Source organism: Diadema antillarum, unplaced genomic scaffold, assembly GCF_040938485.1.
Source record: "Diadema antillarum isolate AM-2024a unplaced genomic scaffold, OU_Dant_1.0 seq00000384_RagTag, whole genome shotgun sequence".
Taxonomy (NCBI): Eukaryota; Metazoa; Echinodermata; class Echinoidea; order Diadematoida; family Diadematidae; genus Diadema; species Diadema antillarum.
In genome coordinates this window covers 277,585-301,335 of record NW_027271382.1, presented here as the reverse complement: position 1 = coordinate 301,335, position 23,751 = coordinate 277,585, and the positions used below count along the sequence as shown (strand labels likewise).

Sequence of the window (23,751 nt, the reverse complement as noted above, 5' to 3'; positions counted from 1 at the left end):
TTGTTCTTCCTAACTAGTATGTATATCTTTCCCGTCCAACTATGATAACCACAGTGCTGGATTAAGCTTGGTCAGTGACAATTTTCATGCGTTTTTTTTTTCTACAGACACAACACCGAGTGGATCTGGTGGTCAGGGTGGATCCGGAGGTCAGGGTGGATCCGGAGGCACAGGGGGTGGGAGCTCTGGCGATCCTGAGGTGCGTCTACGCTCCTTCTCATGGGGAGTTCGAACCACAGGAAACACAGCAACCCGTCCCGACGGTTCCTCAACCCTGGAGGTGGAGGCAACAGTAAGCATGGATCCAACACCAGATCCATTCGGTGGGTCGGGGACCTCCGACCTGTGGCGATTGGGCATCTTCACCAGCTCCGACTCCAGCGGGAGTACGAGGGCTGATGAAAACGAGCAGCTGCTGAGGGGCTCGGATCGGAACCGTGAGGTTCGCAGCGGAAGACCCAACACATATACAGTCACTACAAGGTACGTCTTTCCGATACCAACCAAAACATCTTTGATAATTGTCATATGGATCAACAGTAGACCACTAAACGCACATGAACTTGTCCGCCTTGTATTTTTGAGAGTGCAGTTTGTTCGATTTTTTTTCCTTGGAGAAGAAGCATGCAATGTAAGACCTACTTGTAGCGTATGGCGTTGGTGTAAGGGAGACATCTCAGGTATGAGAGTAACTAGACTTTTGTTGTATTCATAAATTGAACAAACAAACACTTACATTTTATTCTGACTGAGATGACGCATATTTGAATAAAGCCAGCCTATGCGTTAAGCATGAACATGCACCAATCCTGTCAGTTATTGCAGACTTGGCTAAATTATACTGGCCTTTATAAGAGCACTCCAAATCTACCTGCCTTGGACAGTTTCAGTAAAGATTTGTTTGACACCAAGCCCTCAAACTTGTTTGGTTCAATGTAATCGCGTTGCTGCTGCTTGCTAAAATTAGTGCGTTATATCTTATCAATTTCGAAAAAACAGAGAAAAAGGATATATCAGGATATGTTTCTCTCTCTCTCTCTCTTTCTAATTGAACTCCCAGGTTAGACATTCGTGGATTGGGTTGCTCTCCCGAAAAACGTTACCTCTGTCTTGAGTTTGGCCAGGGATCGCGCCCCAGACCAAGCTACACTCTGATAGGGAGAGGTTCCACCAATTCAATGGTTTCGTGCGAAAGACAGGAGTGCTCCCAAGGTATGTATCAAATGTGTGTATGCTCTTCAGAAAATAGAGCTGTACATGCGTTTGAATATTCTTGAAATGACTGCTTTGCTCGAATTTTCCTAAACGTGACAAAATAGAAGACATCTAATTCCACGGGCCACGCTGTATGATCCTTCTAATGGCTCTACAGAGACACTCGTTCATTCACGATGAATTCCTCAGACACATCCTGCTCAATTTTATTTCATTGATTTCATTAATTCAACAAATTTATGAGATCGTGGATACCTTTTGTATGTCTGGGTGAAAGCTGTACGATTATTGTTTTCATTTTTCATTTTTGTTTTGCTTTGTTCCGTTTTCAGAGCCAACGATCCGTGTGAATAGCGTACGGCCCACAGCCGTAGAACTCCGTGAAGGGCAACGTAATGATGTCACCTTCGATGTCGATGTGAGATACGACACGGAAGAAACCACGAGAATTGAGGTAGGAGGGTAGCCTTCATTCAAGCCGTTCAGGTGCCCCCTCTCCCTTTGCTACACTTGTTTTTCTTGTTTTTGCATTCTTGTATATGGACAAGGAGAGCGAAAAGGGAAGAGGGAGGGGGAAAGGAAGGGGAAAGGGTAGCAGGAGGGGAAATTATATACAAGTATCATTACTGCGTGATAAAGAAAGGGATGTTTGCCGATTATGAGGATAATCAAGCGTTACATGTACATAATAATGCGTTGCGTCTTTTAATGGTTAATATTGTGATAAATCTGACATTGATTTTGAATGAACTGTGTATAAAGGTCAGCGTTATTAAGAGTTGTTGTTATACATTATTTGTGAAGGGCAACGAAGGGCTTATTTTACAATAAAGCGGTTTTGGGCTTGTATAATGTTCATAAAACAGAAGTATGAGTATGTCTCTGTGTTAGTGAATCTGAAAATTACCAGATGCCTACTACTGAAGGTTACTTTTTATGTTGTTTGGGACTGTTTCTAAGACTGTGAAGTAGCACGTTTTATTCATGAACCTCCAATGCACTGCTCTGATATATATATATATTTGTCACTTGAATTGACTGTTCGAAAGCTTTGAAATATTTGATAAATTTCTGATTTAGTACACCATAAATTGTACTTTTCCACATAAAGGGTTCAAACCTGTGGAAGCTACAGGCATGGGGGAGCAAGAACGCAGCGGGAACAGGGGCACAAATTTCTGCTGCCGATCAGGTGCTCAGCTACTCTCAAGAAAACACCGCTCTTGTGCCGAGACAACCTTTCGGATTCAGGTTGGTACATGGTGAAAGCGCCAGTCGTCTGCAAATGACACTGCACGCCATATTAATTTCTTGTGATATAATAACATGCCTAACACGCATGGTATAGTACAGTGCGCTAAGAGGAGACAGGCATTCAGTGGATGTAGTGTAAGTTCAACTTGGTTTATCGCCATGCTTTCGAGCTTTTATACTTCTGACCTTAGGGTTGTACAGAAACAATACATAAAATGGCTCAGTGGTATACCAGTGAGCCATTTCAAGTCCATAAAAGACAAGTAACAAAAAAAAAATCAAAAGGCTTGTAGGTCGAGACAGGTAGGCCTAGACCCTCGTCCTTGGCCTTAAATATAGATGATATTTAAAGATATTTGAATAGCATGTTATGAGTTGTCCAATATAAAGAGGTGACTTTTTTGCATTGATTGGATAAGATTGAGTCCTTTGTAAAGTATGCAGTGCAGTTACTAGCGTACAGGAATTTCGATGAGAAAAGCGTCTTCAAAGCAAACAAAAGAAAGAATCTTGGATGAGGTTGATTAACATTGCTGTACCAAATAAATAAGGTGACTTAACAGGAACCTTGTGAAACGCCGAGTTCTCTAATGACTTGATTTATAAAGTAAACTATTATGGTCTTCCATGTCACTTGAGAAATCAAGAAGCATTTCAGTGGTCTGAAAAATAGCATCTATAGCTTTGATTCATGTCATTCGTTTATTTTCTTGCATTTATAGCAGAAACAAAGTGTTTTACAGAAATTGAATAAGTTGCATGCATAAATAGCACGAGGAGTTTGGGCTATTTTTCTGTTAAAAATGAAAGGATTTTTAGTAATAGAAATAATTACTAGATGTCCGTCAAAAGACGAACGTTTTGAAAAAAAAAACTCACAAAGAATGGGAAAGCTATTATATTCATGTTTTTAAGCTGGAGGATTCAGATCTGCTGAAATGCATTGTCTTGACAAAAATTGTATTTTAATTAACTTTAATTCCTATAGTATGTAACAATACACATATATGTGTATATATCATTGTCAATTGCAAACTCGTGTTTTTCATACTTCAATATTATTTTATTCACAATGTAGTAACGCGCAACCAAAAGGAAGATAAATACCTTACAACTAATATTTAACAGTTGAAATGTGTGTCTATCATTTAACAAACCCCAAGAGTGTGTAACGTCTTCACACATGAAATTATACTTCTTTTAGCGTGTTTCACACACCATCGACTTGACTGGTCGAAGTTGTACGGACATAAAGTTCCTGTGTGTCAGACTTCAGAAGGACAATCCAAGCCCATCCTATCAGCTCATGGCGCGCTTAAATCAGGCTTCGAATCTCGTGGGGTGTAGCAAGGTCAGATGCACTGGTAAGGTTTCGTAACAGAGCGAAAAATACCAGACAAATGCGATCCCACTATCTATTTAGAAATCTGAGGTATGGCTATTGGCAATTTGTTAGTCTCTATAGATGTTCGACACTTTTATGAAACCTTTCGGCAAATGTAAGAGATATACAGTGCGCTAAACACATGCTGAAAGGAATTGTTTGATGAAATGATGAATTTGGTATCGCTTTTACAGTAGCGAATTGTATCGAACGTTTGAAATCACTTCAATTAAAAAAAGCCTCTACCTGTAAAATATCTCTAGCCTTGATTTTTGTGTTTGCTCATGAGTGTGGGGAAGCTACGACAATATCATACGCTTTATAAATTGTTATTTCTATTGAGAAAAAAATCCTACTCGTCATCCCCACTTGTATTCAAGTATATGGCATAAAATATTCATCTTGAATAATCTAATATCTATTAACTCAATATTACAACCAAAAAAAAAAAAAAAAAATTCGGAAAAGCCGAGATGAAAACAATGAGTAAGTAAGCCCTCCACCACCCCTCACACTCCCTCCCCCCCCCCCCCCCCCCCCCTCAAAAAAAAAGTCAAATGAAAATAAACATGCTGGCAATTATTCCATCCACCCCCGCATGTCACATTTCAGACATTCTAGACACGACAACAATTTCTTATATCATTCAACCGTTTTCAAATCGCAATTGCTAGTTGTCTCTAATTTGCTTGATAGTAGGAATATCAACGCTCCAAATTGTTCCATGAAGAGAGTTCTGTGACAAGTATGAATATTTCATGATTTCTGAAACGTCTATTAAAAGCAACAAAGACTCCACATCTCTTTAATTCGACATCATGTTCATATTGTCTTTCAGTAGGTTTACATTGACATCTGTTTGTACCCAAATAATTGCTTTAGTTGATGTGTGTGTTTTTTTTTTGCATGAAGCAGGGACTGACTCAAGTGACGGTTTACTTTCTACTGCCAACCCTTCCCGTGGTACTGTCGATCCCTCCCTTCCCATCAACCCTACCCCATCCGAATCTTTAGCCGCCCCGAAGCCAACGTTCACCGTCACCAGTCTGGGCATCGCGCGCGAGCCACGCAGCGCCGTGCGCGCTGGACAATCAAACCAGATGACCCTCGATGTCAGTGTCAATTACGACAGCAGATCGACTACCGACCTGGATATGGAGCCAGGATGGACGTTGGAAGCCTGGGGGAGCTCGAAGAAGAACGGCAAAGGACGCAAGGTAGCCACAGCCAACCTCAACCTCGGTTACGAAGCCATTCGTCGGTTTCGAACGGGAGACGTCGTGCGATTCAACGATCGCCCGTACAATCTCAATCTGGCCGGACAGTCTTGCTCGAAGACCAGATTTCTCTGCGTAGAGCTCTCCAAGACCGGACGCTTCTCGCTGAAGGGGAAACCCAGGAAGGCCCTCACTAAGTGTGTCCCTGTCACCTGCACGGACGGAGATGGTACATCAACAGGCGGCTCCAGGCCAGATCCTCCCCGTCCTGGTGGCGGCGGCGGTGGCGGCGGCGGTGAGAGCATGCATTCATTCGAAAAATTTCCCTCATATATTCGCGGTTGTTACAATGTGCAATTCGACACATTTTCTTACTTTGTACGTGCATCCTGCCCATTATAAAAAAAGAAAAGAAAAGAAAAGTCAACTTTACTTTATCACGGGGTGATCTATCAATTGGTCTACTTCCACATCGTCTAATAGCCATTTAGTGTCAACCCACATTGTTTGATCCGTTTCATCTACAACCACTTCGTCTAATGACCATTTAGTCCAATGATCACTTGGCCTCATTACCGGTTCGTCTATATTATTTCTACACACTAAGAAAAAAAGGTTCAATGAGGGAGCTAGAAGGGTTCGAAGTCGCGAAAATGGGTGCAAACTACACGATTTGAGAAAATGGTGGAACTTTGCTTCTTATATGGTTCATTTTGGGTTCGATCTTGCCACGGTCATTGACGGTGCAATATTACGCCCCAAACTAGTCTCAAAACAAAGGCCATCCTATGGTGTTGCTCGGTACTAAAATGCAATATTACATATCCTTGTGCTGATATTATGAACATATATTTTTTGATATCAGGAAACTTAAATTTCTTTCATATTCTTTAATCATTCATCGAGAGTATATTTTCAAATTAAGTTGACTCCATGATGAAAGGGGTCTACTAAAAAAACAAAAGTAGAATACCTGATTGCTTGTCTGGTATTGACCAATCACATTGTACACATAACCTAGGAGGTTTAACAGATGAAGTTCCAACTGGATGTAATTATTCAAATAGTCGTCAGATTTCTATTGCTGTACAAAACAATTCCACAGGTGCATTTGTGCCTTCGCTGATCGGGATTCGATGCCGCCGTCTCACTGAGCAATCTGGAGATTCATTTTGGACGTTTACATAATTTTGGCTATATTTTGCTTCAAATGAAATCCTATACTTTAAGATAAAAGCATATAAAACAAAAGTCAATTCTGAACAGAAATATTATTGTGCAAAAGTGTTAATCAGAGCTGTTTCATGTGAAAGTGTTTAAACTGTACCCTGGATAGCCGGTTTATTTTATCACTTTTCCTCATGATTCTGACAAAGCAAACTGATATGAATCTTCAAATAGAATTCTCTATCAATAGAAACATCAGATTATTGCCCAGGCATGCCTATTAGAATAATGTTCGTTTTATTTCATTTTTTTTTGAGCAATTTCTATTCGTGTATCCCCGTGTCTTTAACATTCACCTAACCTATCTATTATTGGTTTGGATGTCGAAACGTAATTACCATTACAAAGACATATCTTCCTGTTTGTGGTTCATTCTTGCTAAGGTGCAATATTGAGCCCATAACAAGTCTCAAAGAAAGACCTATATGGTGTTGATCGACACTTGAATACAATATTGCATACCGTCGTGGTGCTACTATGTACATGTTTATTTAAAGACATCATAAAACTTGATGTTCTCCCATAATTTCATAATCATTCATCGGAGCATTTTTAAATGAAGTTGAGTCTTTGATGAAAGGGTCTGCGAACAAGCTAACGAAGAATACTTAACTGCTCGTCTGGTATTGACCAATGGAAATGGAATATGTCACAACATTCCCTGCATGCTTACTGTGCGATGATGGAATCAAACCCTACTACACGCTAAAGATTTTCGTTGCGACTCGATCTCGGGACAGAAAAAAAAAGTCAATATTTTTTCAAGGCCCTCAAATCTGGAATTCCATCCACTCTGATGTGAAATGTAAGAAAACGGTACAAAGTTTTAAGGAAGCTTTCAAACGTATATTACTTGAAAGGTTTTCTGGAAGTTACCAATATCATTTTACGAATTTATAAGAGACTAGCAAGATAGGGTGTGTTTGTGAAAATGACATCTTGTGTATTGCTAATATGCGCTGGTCCATGTTTTTGTCTGTGTATGCATGTGTGTGTATGTGTGAGTGTGTGTGTGTTTGTGTGTGTGTGTGTGCCGATGTTTTTCTCTGTATATACAATGTATTTACTTTTCCGGGATTAGTTTTAAATAAGGCCAATTGCCTTCTCACTCACCCCTTCACTTGATATCTTTTGCTGTTTGTTTGCTTTGTTTGTTTGTTTGTCACATTGTCATTTTATTCATACCATTGTCACATTTTATATTATGCATATCTTATTAAGTGAACGTAAAGGAAATGATAAACTAAAATCATTTAGAGAGCAAACTCGCGGATATATAAGGGTGCAAATTACACGATTTATTTGTAAGGGTTGATTTTTTTCCCCCCTTTTTTTCATGGATTCATGCACGGTAAAGCCTAAGGGTAAAATGCATGCACATGAAAAATGTAAGCACATGTTTCCGTGTCCTTGCAAACACCACATTTTAGAATGAATAAAGACTAGCTGTGATAGTGGAATTTCTCATGAATAAATAATAAAGCATTAAAACCCTGGCTATTGTTCAACACCATTGTCAGGGTGTTATACCACATACTCCCATACACACCCATTGACCCCTGTGCAAAGTGAAAATTTTGTACAGAGGGTTGGAAATAGAGCAAAATCTGTAACCTAACTGTGAAATTGATCATGGATTTCATGAAACTGATTTGTGTTTTAAACCACCTCCAACGAAATTGTACACTATACAACTATCTCCCATATCAATGATAGTGTTATCTGATATATAGTTACTGAATTATTAAGAATCAAAAGTGGATTTTTTTTTTAAACGCCTATTAATCCATAGAATACATTCGATGCAAAATAATGACATGGATGTTTCCTAGAGTGTCAATTCACGGACCCAGTAGTTTGGTCACCTGGTGTGGGCATGTTCATTCTTTTCTTGAACATGATTTATGAATTCAATGAATTATTGAGTCGTGCGAACTTATGTGCACATAAGTTGACTCCCAGATGGCTCATTGTACAGCTCGTTCATGCGTGTTTGAGCTGAGCATCTAGCGCAAATTCCATTTCCATAGCAGATCAGCTCTTCTGAGGCTTTTCGTAGCGGCTTACTGCAACTCTGACTTCAAAATTATTTTGTCCACTTCATAATATCAAGACCCCGCAGATTCCTACCACGTGGAAAATGGTGAGTTAAAACATCATCGTAAAGCATGATTTGAAATATCCACAATGTTCTCGACCAAGGCCTTACTCTCGATATTACCCTTCATCAAATTTCTTGTATCTGTTATGTTTTTGGTTGTATAGCCATGTCTTATAATGTAGGTTTGCAGGCAGTAATTTAAAATGTTCATTTTGGAGTTCTGTTAAAACTGGCTAGTTTTATGCGTGCTGTTTTATGTTCTATTTTGTTTTGTTTCGTAACCATTCTGTGGAATTAGAGCAGCTTTAGCGATAAAATGTCTTGCTAAAGACGTCATGGCATTCCGATTTCAGATTTCAGATTCATTTATTGTTCATTTAGGAAATTTTTTTGGTTGGTACATGGGCGTGCACATAGGAATATCTACATACATGCATAAACTCAATATGTTCATGTACATGTACACATTATAAATGTTACAATTTTCACTACATACACAATTATACAAGCATAATTTATACTCACAATACAGTGAACACATACATAATCACAAATTTCAAGTAATTCTTTATATTTACCGATCAACAACAAAACAAAATAGTTAAGAAAACGTGGAATCGGATATTCCTATAGGAAGTGTATCCTTAACATAACCTTTACGCCACCTCCCCCCCCCCACACACACACAAACACACATCCCCAAGGATAATACATCGCGTCGTGCCATACCACAATTGATTAATAACGAATAAAAGGAACGGAACTGAAGTTGATGAATAATTGTTGATAAACTTATGGATAAATAGACTAGTGTACTAACTAAACTTATAATGGCAAACATTGCACGCTCATTTTTATGCTGGGATAATTCTCTGTAGTCAGGTAGTGTTAGTTGTGGACTTGGGTACACCCTGTATGCAGCAAGGCAGTGCATAAGAATTGAACTATATATTAAGCTGCCATGGAGAGAGTTATGTAGTCACATTTACATAAGTTAGCTCTTCTGCAAAATTATTACACACGCATGAACAGTGGCCTTGAACTCATGACACTTGATTTTCCTTTTCAGGTATTCAAGCAAGATACAATAATTTGCGCGCATTCTCCTGATCACGTAAACTGATATGCAATTCTGAAGGACAGAGTGATTCCTCAACAGAATATGTAAGTTTCATTAATGGATTAATCCGTAATACATGTACACTTGTATATGTATTTTCAGGTTATTGATTCATCTAGATTTTCAGCATGTGATATCCGTGAAGTATATTATATTAAAGCGTATTATTACACATGAACGCAGTTTTATCAGTTACTATAACGTAGCCACCGTTCAGTGGGTTGCGGAAAATTTGATAAGACTATAGTGCAATTTTTGATACCATCTATAATCGAGAGATATGTTACTCAAGTGGACCATTGCGATCATTCATTCTTGCCTTTTCCGTTCTACGTCTTCTCAGTTTTTTTTTTGGACTTTTTCCTGAAAACTCCATGATGGATTGTAACTCACACAGGCAGCATCTCTACCCCGCAAGAATCTTCATTTTTTTTTTCATTTTTTATTTATTTATTTATTTATATATTATTTATTTTATTTTATTTTATTTTATTTTATTTATTATTATTTATTTATTTATTTATTTATTATTATTATTATTATTATTATTATTTTTTTTTTTTTTGGGGGGGGGTAATCTTCTTTTCTGTAACCAGTATTATCAAAGTAAATCAAATCAATGTTATGAATAAGTAGAGGGGGCTATATTTTCACTTTTGTGTGTGTGTGGTAGCAGGATTAGAGGTGTCTACCATAATGGGCATCATTACACCCATTGCCATGGCCAGCACCCGGACCATCATCTGTGGCAAGCTCAGCCACGGCTGAATGGCTGAGGTTTATAAGTCTTACTCCTTTCCTAACTGTGTAATTAATTTTGATGTTGTCTTACTTTGTTATTTTATGTTATGAAGACTTTGAGTTGGTCAGGAAAAATGTGGGAATATTATGAATATGCCCTATGTCATAAATGTATGCAGGCCTACATAAAAGGTGTGTATTTTCATCTCAGTCCAAATTCGCCACATTTTTCTTTTCAACACGACTTTACTCAGGCTATTCCACATTTATTTTTTTTTTCAGCTCTACTTAGTGATGTCGGCATGCTGTCTCCTAATTCCCCGTCTGCCTGGAGAGGACATGCTGTATGTCTGTGACAAAGTAAGTGCTGCACTTTTATTTTTTTATGGGAGACGGGAATTCCATCTGCTTTGTGACTAGAAATATAAGAGGAATATTTCTTTGCAACATTATCATGTTTTACTTATATGACAAAGAGCTGAAATAAATCTATCCGACCGGATTTGTTTAGAAACCAATATCAAAACTTAAAGGGATGGTATAGTATTGGTGGAGGTGAGGATTTGGGCTTCTAACTTTTTGTGATATACCAAGAACCTACTTATGAAATAATAGAGAGTATGCCATTCTAAGAGGAATTCTAAAGATTATTTGATGAAAATTGGTTTTGAAATGGATGAGCCATCCAAAAACAAAATAAAACGCAGCGATCGTGATAAAAAGTGAGTCCTATATTATATTTTTATTGCTCTGTTTTGGATATCGCAGCTATTTCAAAACCATTTCTCATTATTTCAGCAAAATACGTTAGAAACCTGAAGTAGATCTATGCAATCAAATGAATTTTCCATTTTCTGGTCAATGGTCATAGTTGCAACCTGTTAGTTTATGTAAGCAACAAAACCGCCTATAGTGTAAACGACCTATTTCCTTCGAAATCTTATTCAGTCATTATTTATTCATGCCAAAATCTCTTTCAGAACCTGGCAGGACTAAATCCCACAATCTTCACTGTGAATGCTGCGCACTATTTGGCTGGATGGTTGTGAAATCTGCCCGAATTCCTGTATACAATCGTGTCTTCCTTCGCTACAATGTTTCCGGCCTTCTGTGCTCTGTGGCTTTCAGTATCCCAGACAAGGCAGAAACACCCGATGCATACTTCAGCAGTACATTGCAAACCTTGATCTGAACAGGCAACTATCACGAAGAAAAACCTACGGCATTTCATTAACAATATTGTTCAATAATTGTCTTGATATAGTTTACCAGCCTAAAGTTTTCATGGTGTATACTTTTACAAGGAATTGTCACCAGAGAAATGATGTTGTTCAGCTTGTCCCTCCGTTCGTACATTAGTCTGTTATCGATTATGGCAACGTTGTATCACGAAGGGAAATGAAACGAAAAGTACAAGTGGACAAGTTAATGCAGGGAGATTACTTTAGCAGTTGAACACATCGTCACAAATTGAGGAATATCGGAAAATCCGTTGAAGAGCTATATATACACATATATTTAGAGTTTCAGTGCCGCCATTACGAGATGAGAAAGCTACATCTTTGACGTCAACCATGGAAAATTATATAAAGAAATGTAAAGAAAATAGGCATAGTTTCACGTTTCTAGCATTACAAAAGGAGCACTTGATTTACTTCTTCCAGAAGGGGGTGGGGGTAATATTACCCTTAACATTATGGCAACGACAAATAAGTGGAGGCAATTTGTACTTTTCATTTAGAATCAGATTTTATGGAATTCCCTTGATATTTTCTTCATATACGTTTCCATACATGAAAGTGACACTGAAACTTTAAAAAATGCATAACTTCCACTGGATCATACGATTTTCCATGTTCACTTATGTGTTCTTATGATATTGCTCCAATCCACGGGTACATTTGGGTTTCATTCCCCTTTAAGTACTGTTTGAGGTATCCAAATGAAACTTTGCATATGTATGTACGGTTGGATGAAGTTACTTCTACCACCTTGTGGGTGCCAGCGTTCAAGGTCAAATATTGTAGGTCATTGTCAAATTCTACAATGTCATTTCGTGCTCTTTCTTTGTATCTCACCTTGTAAGCACTGTCGACATAGTATTGTGGTGTTCTTTTAATAACTTTCCACACTTTTGAGCTATATGACCACCAAATTCACTCCCCATGCAGAACATCTAAAGATGGCTGTCAAGTGTTGATATTGGTGAAGTCCGACTCCGTCAACAGTCAAAAAGTCAATGAGCTTACATTTGAAAATCAGTGTAATCACAAATTCGATATGGGGGCAAGACATCACTTTGCTTTTACCTTGTTAGATGGTGAATATTTGTGAAGCTTCCGTTTCTAATTCATACAGCATCAGCATACCTTATGTCGGAGAATAGTGGTAAAGAAGATTAGATACTTTGGCAACAGCGTGTAAAATTCGCAAAATTTTATTTTGTGCCTTATTTGCTGAACAAACGTCGTAGGAGGACTACAACCTGCCTGGCAGTATGGCGGAACAATTACTCTATTATTAGCGTCATAGAATAAATGACAATGATGTAGTTCTGAAGCATGCTATTCATTAGATACTTTTGCAATTACTCCATGTATACTTTTAATCGAACTAGGTATATAATCATCAATGTCTTGTACTTGAATAACGACAGAATGATTTCGGTGAGGAAAGTTTTCTGTCACGTCATTTAGGAATAAGGGAACGTGTCAATATTATGCTATTTGTTCCATAGTTATTTCTGAAGTGGTTAAATGTATTTTCCTTTAAAAAAATCATTTTATATATACCTACGTTGCATCCAGATGCCTATTCGTTGAAAAATATGGGCAATGTATTCAAAGGACAAAGATCATACACTAATGGGCCTAGGGTATACAACATTTCACTCGTTGTTGTTGTTTTGCTTTGTTTTGTTTTGTGGTTTTTTTTTGAGGGGGGGGGGGGGACACGGTTCAAAGTGTCCTGAAACCTTGTATAATACATGCATTTAGTCATGTATGATGCCAAACTGTTCCCGCTCATACAAATGCAGCCGTTTCAAGGAAATAACATAAGATTATTCTTACACTCCATGATGTGGTAATGCTTAAGTGGTTCATAAGAGTCCAGTGAAACCGTGCACAGAACAAAAAGTGGATTTGACAATGGTATACGATATCCGCAATTTACTCTTTGACGGGGTCTATCATCCGATTAATATGTATAAGCACGGTAGTCCCCTATTCGGAAACTACAAGTTAGATAAGCTGCAATCATTTTGCACGCGACCATGGCGTTATAGCCAAAGGTGATCTGCAAATCCCTGTGTGCCTACAGAGGATTTGAAAACGTAACAACTTTCTATGTATAGAACAACGAAACAGAAACTGGTGCATGTATTATTCTCAGTCACTTTGTTAGTCATTATGATGATTTGCTCATTGCAGTTCCGGAATCTCAGCTCGAGGGACTCGAATTGATCACCCAAAACAAAATCTGAATACATAACCATGATAACTTCGATTCTACCTAGTCTCCATTGGTAGCCCATAAGGGCTGGTATCAAGTTCGATTTTCATATTATAATTATACCTTGTATTTAGATGTTTTCATCGAAATGCCTGAATATGGTATGCGTATGTCAGTTAAGTGTCTAAACCACAATAAATTGTAGTCGTAATCTAAGTGCCAAGAATCTCATGATTTGAATAAGTGTGAACACCAAGACATGTCGTGATAAGGACTTTAAGACAATTGGCATCGTCATTATAAAACAAACTCCTAACTGTAAGACATGTTTTAAATTTTAGATAAATTCATGTCTATGCTGGAAACATATCTTTTTGATGATTCATGATGACGTCACTGTTACATTAATATTGTACGCATGGAAATATGTAGGCCTATTCGTTTAAATGCATACAAACCACTTGTTAAATCCTCTTACATTTTTTTTTTTAGATATGGTGCATACTTTAGAAATGTACGTAGCATGCTTTTGTTTTTGAGGCTTTGTGTACTGGCAAAAAGCATATCTTATTCTTATAGATTATGTGAATAAGTACGTATTCAAGTACGTTTTGAATAAAACGTATCCAGACAAATGTATATCATATTTTTACCTCTTCCTTCATGCAGATGTATGCTCTTGCCTAGAGGGTTTGTTTGATAGATAGTGATAGTGCTCACCTCATTGGAAAGGCAATTGGGTAAATATTTGGTTTTAGTATGTCATTCAAACACAACTATAAGTTAACTTCTACATTAACATTTCAAAACTCACATATTCCACGCACACATTTCATGATTCACAGGATCCAAATTACACCAATCTTATTTACTTTGCAGAGTGCAACAACAGCATAAGTTTGATATACATGTACTGAGCAAACAGGCTTGCATTAGTTCGCACTATTCAAGGTTTAAAGTAGTTAAGTAACCAAATTGTACCTTGTTATGTGATGCTAAGTATATTTACCTTATAGGTATAATGTTGCAAATATGTGGTGCTTATTTCATCCATAACTGCTGCAAAATTGCTTCTTTAAAGGAGCCAATCAGTGTCACTGCCTGTTCCTCTAGAGACGCAATATTGCCCAGTAATCTCAAGGTTCACTTGAGGTTATACTGGGCAACATTGCGCCTCTAAAGGCGTAGACAGTGACACTGACTGGCTCCTTTAAAGAAGCAATTTTGCTGCAGTCATGGATCAAATAAGCACCACATAGGTGCAACATTATACCTATATATATGGCACAAAATCGCACCCTCAAAAGAGGCTACAATCTTGGAACTTAGGGTGCTTCTTTGCACCCTCACGAAAGGTGTAAAGTTGCACCAAAAGTAGAGGCAAGAGAGGGTGCAAAATTGCGCCGAAAATTAAAGGGAGAAAGATCGCACCCTCAAGAAAGGTGCATCTCAGCACCAATTAGTGTGGGTGGAAAGATGCACCCTCAAGAAAAGGGTGCAACTTAGCACCACTTAGTGTGGGTGGAAATATGCACCCAAGGGAACCACTTCGCACCCTCAATAAAGGGTGCAATGTTGCACCTTCTTTGGCGGTGCAAAGGTGCACCCACAGGTTGCAAAGTTATACCCTTGCGCAAGGTACCACTTTTGCACCCATTTCTCGAGGGTGCAAGATAACACCCATAGGGAGCCACCAGTGTGACATCACTTTGCACCCTTAAAAGGTGCAAGAATGAATCATTTTTTCTTAGTGTGTAGATGGGCTTTGCCCACTTCGTCTAATGGCCACAGTTCATTAGACAAAGAGGAAAAAATCCAGGGACACGAAATTGTATTAGACTGTGTGGTCCTTAGACAAAGCAATAAATAACCAAACTGGGCATTGGACCAAGTGAGGATTAGACCAAGAGGGTATTAGACGAAATTGATGGTAGACCAAATGAGTTTAGCCGAAATGGTATTAGACGAACTGGGGAGTATAGACCATCTGACCAAGTGGCAATAAACCGATATCTTGGTGATAGTAGAGTCTTTGGTCACTTGTATCTCGTCTTTCTGAAGTCTGAAGATAATGTCACTTTGTATTATGCGTAACTCCACTTTATTCTGTGAAATCATTCTAAACGTGATAGTGGGGCAGATATGTGAAAAAGATGCTCACATCCGGCGGAAAATATGAAATTTTGCATGTAGGGGTATTTTGAGGCGCTGATTTAAAAAATTGCCGGATCCAAGAGGTCTGACAAAAGGTCGGCCGCCATTTTGAATTCCAATATGGCCGCCGTCAAAGATCCCTATCTTCAGTTCTGAATAAAATAGGCCATTAAAATTGATACATAAAAGCATGGTGATATGACCACTTCAATGACAGACTTATTTGATATGTCTGATTAGCTGCACGGCAGCCAATTTGAATTTTCCTACAAAGTTGCCATGTTGGAGTGTGGAAAATTTCTATCTCGGGTTTGTAAATTAGGCTACCTGATTTGTAAGTGATTGAGTGCGGGCTATTGTATTTACATTGTGACGTCAGTGAAATGTGCATTATGCTTTGTTTTTGCTGCACTTTATGGCATGCTTGTGAATGTAAGTCATGATGTTTGTCTTGACAGCCATATTGGAATTCAAAATAGCGGACATTGCATTTGTCAGACACATCATATTATTCCATTTTTTTTGACTCAGCATGTAAAAATACCTGTTTGCAGCTAATTTCCGCGTCACTCATCAGTTAGAATTTGAGAAAGGGATTTTGACCTTTTCGTCGAGGCGGCCATCTAGGAATTCAAAATGGCGGCCGTTCTATGTTTGTCAGGCACTTCAAATTAATCTGCCATCAAATTTAACATGTTATAACGCTCTTGTGTACCAAATTTTGGCGTCACAGGTCATTTAGAACTGAAGATAGGGATCTTTAAATATGTTTTGTGATGGCGGCCATAATGGAATTCGAAATGGCGGCTGACCCCGTGGTCAGATCTCTTGGATCCGGCAATTTTTGAAATCAGCGCCCCAAAATATCCCTACATGTATTTGCAAAATTTCACATTTCCGCTGGATGTGAGCATCTCGACCATTTTTTGTTACATATCTGCCCTACTATGAGCTTTGTATTTCTCTTCAAAGAGATTTATCCCAGTCCAACTGTGTGGAATCAGTACGGTATGAAAATTCGGAAATTTTGTGAATGTATTACGACTGTCATATCTCACCTTTTAATGATTGTGTATTTCTACAGGAAGTAGCACACCGCAGGTCCGCCTTAGTTCGACCCGGTCCGAAATGAGTGTCCCCGGAGGTGTTGGCCGAGATGGGAGGGGCACCGTTGAGGCAACGTTCTTCGTGCGTTCTACAGCAGACTCGGACATTCCAAAAGGCCCGCAGCAGTGGTACCTTGCTGTCTTCACCAGCGACAGGCAACACGGTGGAGCCGAGTACGACCGCATCGATAACGTCTTGACCATTAAGCAGTCCAAGACTCCCCTCAGACCTGGAACCGAAATGACAATTCGCGACATCTCCTTTGATTTCCCTGTAGCAGGTAAGAGCTTGATTCGATCATTACGGTAACGAAATGTCAGCAGGATGTTTTGTCGATTATGATGTCATACTTCCTATGATGAATACACTTCCTCCAGGTTATCTCTCTCTCTCTCTTAACAGAGAGAAAACTTTCTGTTATATTTCTGGGTGCATCGTGTAATATTTCTTGTATACGCTACATACAACAAAAAGTAACTCCCGCAACCCTCAGTCAAAATGACGTAACTGAAAAAAATATATTTTGAGCAAAGTGATTTACAATGGCAGGGAGTATATCTTACTGGCTGTTTTGTTTCATTGTTTGACCGCATAATGCAATTTCGACAGTACATTTTATATTTTTCTTATTTTCATTCAACCACGACATAACGACTCTCTCGTAAGTTCAAACAACATCATGTGCTGTTACATGTTGGTTACAATGTAAATTGTAATGTAATGTAATGTCAGTTCTTTCATGAACTAACTGGAGAGATTTTGCAGTTTAACAAAGGTTGAACAAAGCCACTACCCGTTCAATTTTGCTCACCAAACCGTCTAAGAGGGAGAGGAAGAGAGAGATAAGTTTTAGGCTAGGTCTGAGGGGGTCAAACAATTGATGATGAAACAACAACAGCACTTGAACCTGTACCAAAAACAGAATGTTAATGTTTCACTGACCCTTATACTCTTCGATAACTGACCATTTTGTTTTTAATATGGGCTCACTCGAACGTGACTCGGAAGGTAACTCTCATTTTCACACAGAAGTGTATGTAGAATACCCCTGCCACGTTATTTTTGCTCAAAACATTTTCTTAAAGAAATAGTTACGTTTTTTGTGTATATTATGTACACATACATATAAATGCAGAAATAAGTATACGCACATGAGGTGTGTTTGTTTCATTTTTTGCTTTGATTTTTTTTTTTCGGGGGGGGGGGGGGGGGGGGGAGGTGTAGTCACCAGTTAAGAAGACCGAGGTCTGTGGAGGAGCATATACCAAACGGATCTACTTCAACGTTTGTTACAGCACTCGGGTCTATTACTATCAGACTATCAGATGTGGAATCTTTACGTGCTATTATGATAGAGAACAAGCAAAGAAAATAGATTGTCTTGGTCGATGTATGTGATGCAGATAGTACGTCTATAGTGTTAGTGCCAAGAATTGTAATGCTTAATTATATCAGTGGAGAATTAACTATGCAGTAGTCATGAAAGGCAATCATTAGTACACTGCTATCAGTGAAGATAAAATTAAAGGAATATTGCTATAGTTGTTTGTGGCGGACATGGAAACTTGTTTTCATTTTTTTTATCATTTCATTTCATTCTTTTTCATTTCATTTCATTTTATTTTATTTTATTTCATTTCATTTCAATTCGTTTCATTTCATTTCATTTCGTTTCATTTCATGTCCACATCTGATAAAAGCATACACATGATATGAGAACTATACATAGAACAAAAAAGATACAGAAAAAAGTCCTATGCCATTTTGATAAGAGACAAAATACTGCATAAAAACAGGCATTTCATTTGGGGGAACAACATAGACCTTTGGTCTTTCTAGGGCCGATCTCGAGATTTACAGCTAGAATGCTACATTAATACAATACAATGAACTACAAAACCCATAGAAAGAACAACACATAATAAGAAGGCAAAAGTCATTAGCGTGAAGTACGTAATGCATTGAACAAAGCTGGGAATGTATGATATCTCTTATGGACAAGAAAGATATTATATCTTCTTTTGAATATTGAGAGTATGTTATTCAATGCAACTTCCAACAGAAGTTCATGGAACAAACACCTTATGTTGAGTAGAGAAGAACGCTAACTTTATTCTCGGTTCTACCTGTTGCAGGTTGTAGTGAGTATAATTTGCAATCTTTAGTTGGCAGTTTGAATATACCAAATGCAAATGAAGCAACATCATAAAACAATTGATATAACATTGTACTTTTATGATATCAAAACACTTGAACACAAGAGCCGATTGCCTGAGAATGTAAAATAACAACGATATCCATTTACCCTGTACTTTCCTAATACTATAAGTATGGCTATCAATAAACTACAACCAGTCGTAAGTACACTCTAACCAGGGAGGTGAGAAGAAACGCTCACCTCCCTGCTCTAACTGAATTTGACAAATGAAATTAACGTAATGTTCGTTTTCTTGGAAAGAATAGCTGAATACAAAATTTCCATGTAATGTTTTAAACATCAAATTTATTACATAACTTCAAGTACATTTGTCAATTAAGTGGTTAAGTTGACATATGAGAATGAGAGGAAATGGGTTACTACACCTTTAATGTATGTTCACTTCTTCGTTTTGTCATTAACCTTCCCTTAAGAAACATGTTACAAGTTTTCAAAGTCGTTATCAAAATTTATAATTCGTCTGTTTCTTTTGGTCAGGTGAAAGAAGAGTGAAAGCGCTCCACTCTTTTTAGTGCAGCGTTTTTCACGAGAAGCAAAAACAGTAAAACTGGTCGAAGGCATGGAGGGCCCGATTGCAGCTAGCTCCGATGTCGGAATATCTCAATGACTTTTGTGCAGTAAATCACTACTTTTGTCTACTTCAGCTTCAGCTTATATGTTTAAAAGCAAACTAGGCTGGATTTAATCTTTTTTTAACACACTACCACATATTGTGGTCATAGTTACTACCACGGCTCGAGCTGATATTGTCATTTTATTTCTGCAATGTGACTTTACTAATATCAAACAGTAGAGTTTATTAAACAAAACGTTATCAAACAGTTAGGTCTCCTCGATAACACAAAATAGCAACAAATTCCGCCTTTATAGCAATTAACGAACAATGACAGAGAAGATTACTTTGTTTGTGCTGCAACTAACTCTATATACCTCCCAGAGAGTGAGATGTCGAATAAAGAAAAATATATGTTTGCGAGTCTAATTTCTCTAATCCAATCAACATAAATTATGAGAATGGGATTTTCAAGAAATCCTACCGATCGGAGGCTCGTACTCTGGCTAATAACGCAAACTTGATTCAGTCATTGTTTACAATTGTTACGTTATTGCAGCTTCTCTCCGGTCAGTGAAAAAAAAAAATTGACCTGAGCTGCCTTGCATATACCAATAACGCTTATCTCACTACTATAGGTCTATACTTTCTCCTTAATTGTGAAATTGCTTGTTTTTACGTTCGATTGGGCTTAATAGAAATACTCACGACAGCATGCTTTCTCACGAAAGGGACAACGGTCAATTACTGCAGATCGTTTTAAGGTAACGAGCAAAAGCAAAAGTTGCTTGTCTAATGGCTTTTAATCTGAATATTACGACGTTTATAACGTATTTTATGATAGTTTGCTATTTGTCGTAAGTTTACCTGGGACCATCTTCCTAGTCACGATCTCCTAATGAAGAGGATATCCTGCTTTTCCAATTATATGTATATTCATTTATATAGGTCCCTATTTTTTTCCAAAACTTTATTCGAAGCGTTCCCTCTGCGATAGTGTACCTTCAGTTGGCGTTATATCTTTTATTTCTCTTCGTACGTTTTCACTAAGTACGCATGTACTGCCTTTTGCGTATAGATTCCTACTACGCTGCAACTTTGTTAAATTGTGTTTTATCGTATTGACAATCTAATGCAGGAAATAAAACTGACCTGAAATAAACAGAACTAAAGAATAACGGTTCTAATAATTAACTCAGATCTATGGACTTGTGAGCTCTCAACATTTCTCGTAAAAGGACGAAAAACGTATAGACATTAGTGTATATAAATGGTTATGTCTCATTCCATTTATTAAAGGTCCTGTTTACCTTTAGGAGCAGTGATTTTTATTTTTTTTTTCAAGATATCACATTTATTTTGATGCATAATGTACAGGTCTGTTATATCACAAAACATCCTACCGTATAAAGTTTTTGCAATAAAGCCTGAAATACAAGTGTAAGGAGATATCAGCATTTTTTCTCAATAAACCATAACTGTAGACGGCTTAGTCTGGAAACATTTTTATTATAGCTATTGTCATATTATTTTTTTGTGTGTATTTAACAATACTTAACATCGATTATACGGATTCAAAATTTTATAGTGGTTGTTTCTATCCATAACTCACATTTTAGACCTATTTTAAAGCACTATAAAGCTGGATTTTTGTTTCATCTGCAAATGGTGAATTATGCCTTTAAAGCATTCTGTCTTCTATTTTTTTTTGTCTGAATCTTTTAGATGTGTGATTACTCGATACCCGTTAATTGATTATTCTGAAGGCGCTTCCTTTAATTGCAAGGATTAAAGCAACGTGGACAGCCATATTTTGCTATAAACCTTCTCACCTTCACTCTCTTCACTCCTTTTTCCCATTTGCCCACTCTTTTTTTCCGCCAAAATGTTTAATCTATAGACAGTTTTTGCGTTTAGTTTTGATAGACGACCGCCAGTGTGTTAACACTTTGGGAAATCCCGATTTGTAACAAGCTTTACAACTCGTTCCTTTCTGTTGAACTTAGTACATCTGGTAATCAGAATTTATGTCAAAATCCATCAAACTGCGTTGATTGATATTCAATCAAAATGTCCGTGGCCATGGAATTAAAGCATTCCTCTAGACGCCACTGTGCTGTTTCTCAATTAAGAAACATGGTATCCTCTGATGGTAATATGTTTGGGCCCTGCCAGCTATGAAACCCAGGCAGAGTACGATTTGTGACCAGCCAATGCGTCAGTAGATATCGGTCGAGATTTTTAGGGATATCTTTTCAATCGCCTACTTTTTAATGTCAGGTGTTGCTTATCGACTTGATTTATCTAAATTTATCATATAACTCTGTTTAGTTGAAACTACATTTTCTTGACTCTTTCTCTAGACCTGAGAAAGAGTTACACTTACGTTTTCACGAGAATACCAGCCCAAAAAGGCGCATAAATTCAAAATGAGAATACATGTATTGCCCTAATGAAATTGGCTATGAATTCACGAGTGCATGTAAACCTAAAAGAATTATCAAATTTGATGTGTGATAACCACTCTATCCTGTGGTCATTGGGACATAGTAATCATTCTACTTGCATTCACGGTGAAAAGCAACTTTTTCATGGTTTCCATTAATACGCAGATAATTTCTTTTTATAGTCTGTGTAGCGCATTGAAATTCTTAACAAGTGTGAAATGCGCCCTATAAGAACTAGCTCATTATCATTATTATTATTTATGTCAATGCAGGAAGGGGACATCTTATTGTTTGTAATGCGCTTCTTTTGGCAGATATCGGATGTGGTCGCAAGGCTTACTTCTGCATGGAGTTCGGCAAAGGCCAAACGCAATCCTATGAGATGGTCCAACCTTCGAGTGGCAAGATCGTGTCATGCTCGAGACAAAATTGTCAAAGTGAGTGAATAATGATTTTAATTTGTCCAACTCTTGCGTCGTACGTGTCTCCAAAGATCACGAATGTCCTATAGTGTCGGCGGACAATAGTTTCCTGAGTTTGAAGTGTTTTTAATCCACCAAAGCAATAGGTATCTTATTTGCGAAATCCTGTCACAAAACAGTAGGGAAACAATGTATGTTATATTGGGATTAGAAATTTAGGGGCGAACAATTTTAGCGGAAAGAAAGATAAGCACGAGTTAAAAAAAAAACCGGTTATTGCATCACTTAATATATTTCTTTCCGTCGATACATAATAATATTGTCTGACAATATATTTTAAAAATATATCTTGAAAAATGTAGCTTCCTTTCAAATGTCGCTGAAAATTTTCTAGCTAGATTACCTTCGGCACGTTTAATATTTTCCCAATTTGCTAATTATCCTTTGAACTCCGGCCAACAATCAAGGGTACTAAAGGGATCCACTTGAAAGTAATGACACCCGCGGTAACCATAACTTTCAACATATGCTTCTCTTCAGATTCGTAATGATGTATTGACTGGACTTTAACGACGTAGTAACAACATTTCGCCGAATGACGCTGAAGTCAAATGACTCAAGTATGCATGTGATCAATTGCAATGTTGCAATGAAGATGGACTTCATTTAAGCTATTGCTGTTTTTACCCCTCAACCAGTTTTCTTGTGATTAATTATGTACGACAGTTGCAGCTGATTTAGTTGCCTCCATCATTCCATCCAGATTAACCTGTTGAAATTCCCCAACGCAAACGCCCTCATGGTTGGCTGAGAGAAACCGTATAAGGACACCAGCTGTGCGGTACTACGCAACCCAAGCCTATGATTATGATCACTACGTACACACTAACGTCTGACAGTTGGATTCATACGCCATCATCGAGAGTGACATTTACACGCATTTTTGTGTGCTAGCTTCTTCGAACTTCCTATAATTCTTCCATTTGTATCATGGTGTCACGAAATTACGTAACAACTGGCAGAAGTATGTAACGCTTCAATCGGCAACTTTACTATCCTTATTTTACTTTTGCCAGCCGACAAGCTGTTTTTCTCTTGTTTGAGACAAAACCAATGATTTTATTTAGGACATCTCACC

General features: G+C 37.8%; 2 protein-coding genes across 2 annotated transcripts in view; both read left to right on the top strand.

Moving 5' to 3' along the window:
• Positions 1-23,516, top strand: part of LOC139731762 (uncharacterized) — a 39,783-nt gene extending 16,267 nt beyond the window's left edge. Inside the window, exons 12-20 of the mRNA XM_071642642.1 lie at positions 108-483; positions 1,061-1,212; positions 1,548-1,669; positions 2,327-2,466; positions 3,709-3,833; positions 4,868-5,365; positions 16,951-17,253; positions 22,506-22,628; positions 23,377-23,516. Of these exons, the coding sequence (XP_071498743.1) occupies positions 108-483; positions 1,061-1,212; positions 1,548-1,669; positions 2,327-2,466; positions 3,709-3,833; positions 4,868-5,365; positions 16,951-17,253; positions 22,506-22,628; positions 23,377-23,381 (1,844 nt within the window). The 3' untranslated portion in view covers positions 23,382-23,516. The remainder of the gene's footprint in view (positions 1-107; positions 484-1,060; positions 1,213-1,547; positions 1,670-2,326; positions 2,467-3,708; positions 3,834-4,867; positions 5,366-16,950; positions 17,254-22,505; positions 22,629-23,376) is intronic.
• Positions 1-23,751, top strand: part of LOC139731752 (uncharacterized) — a 116,687-nt gene that overhangs the window by 36,204 nt on the left and 56,732 nt on the right. The window lies entirely within an intron of this gene.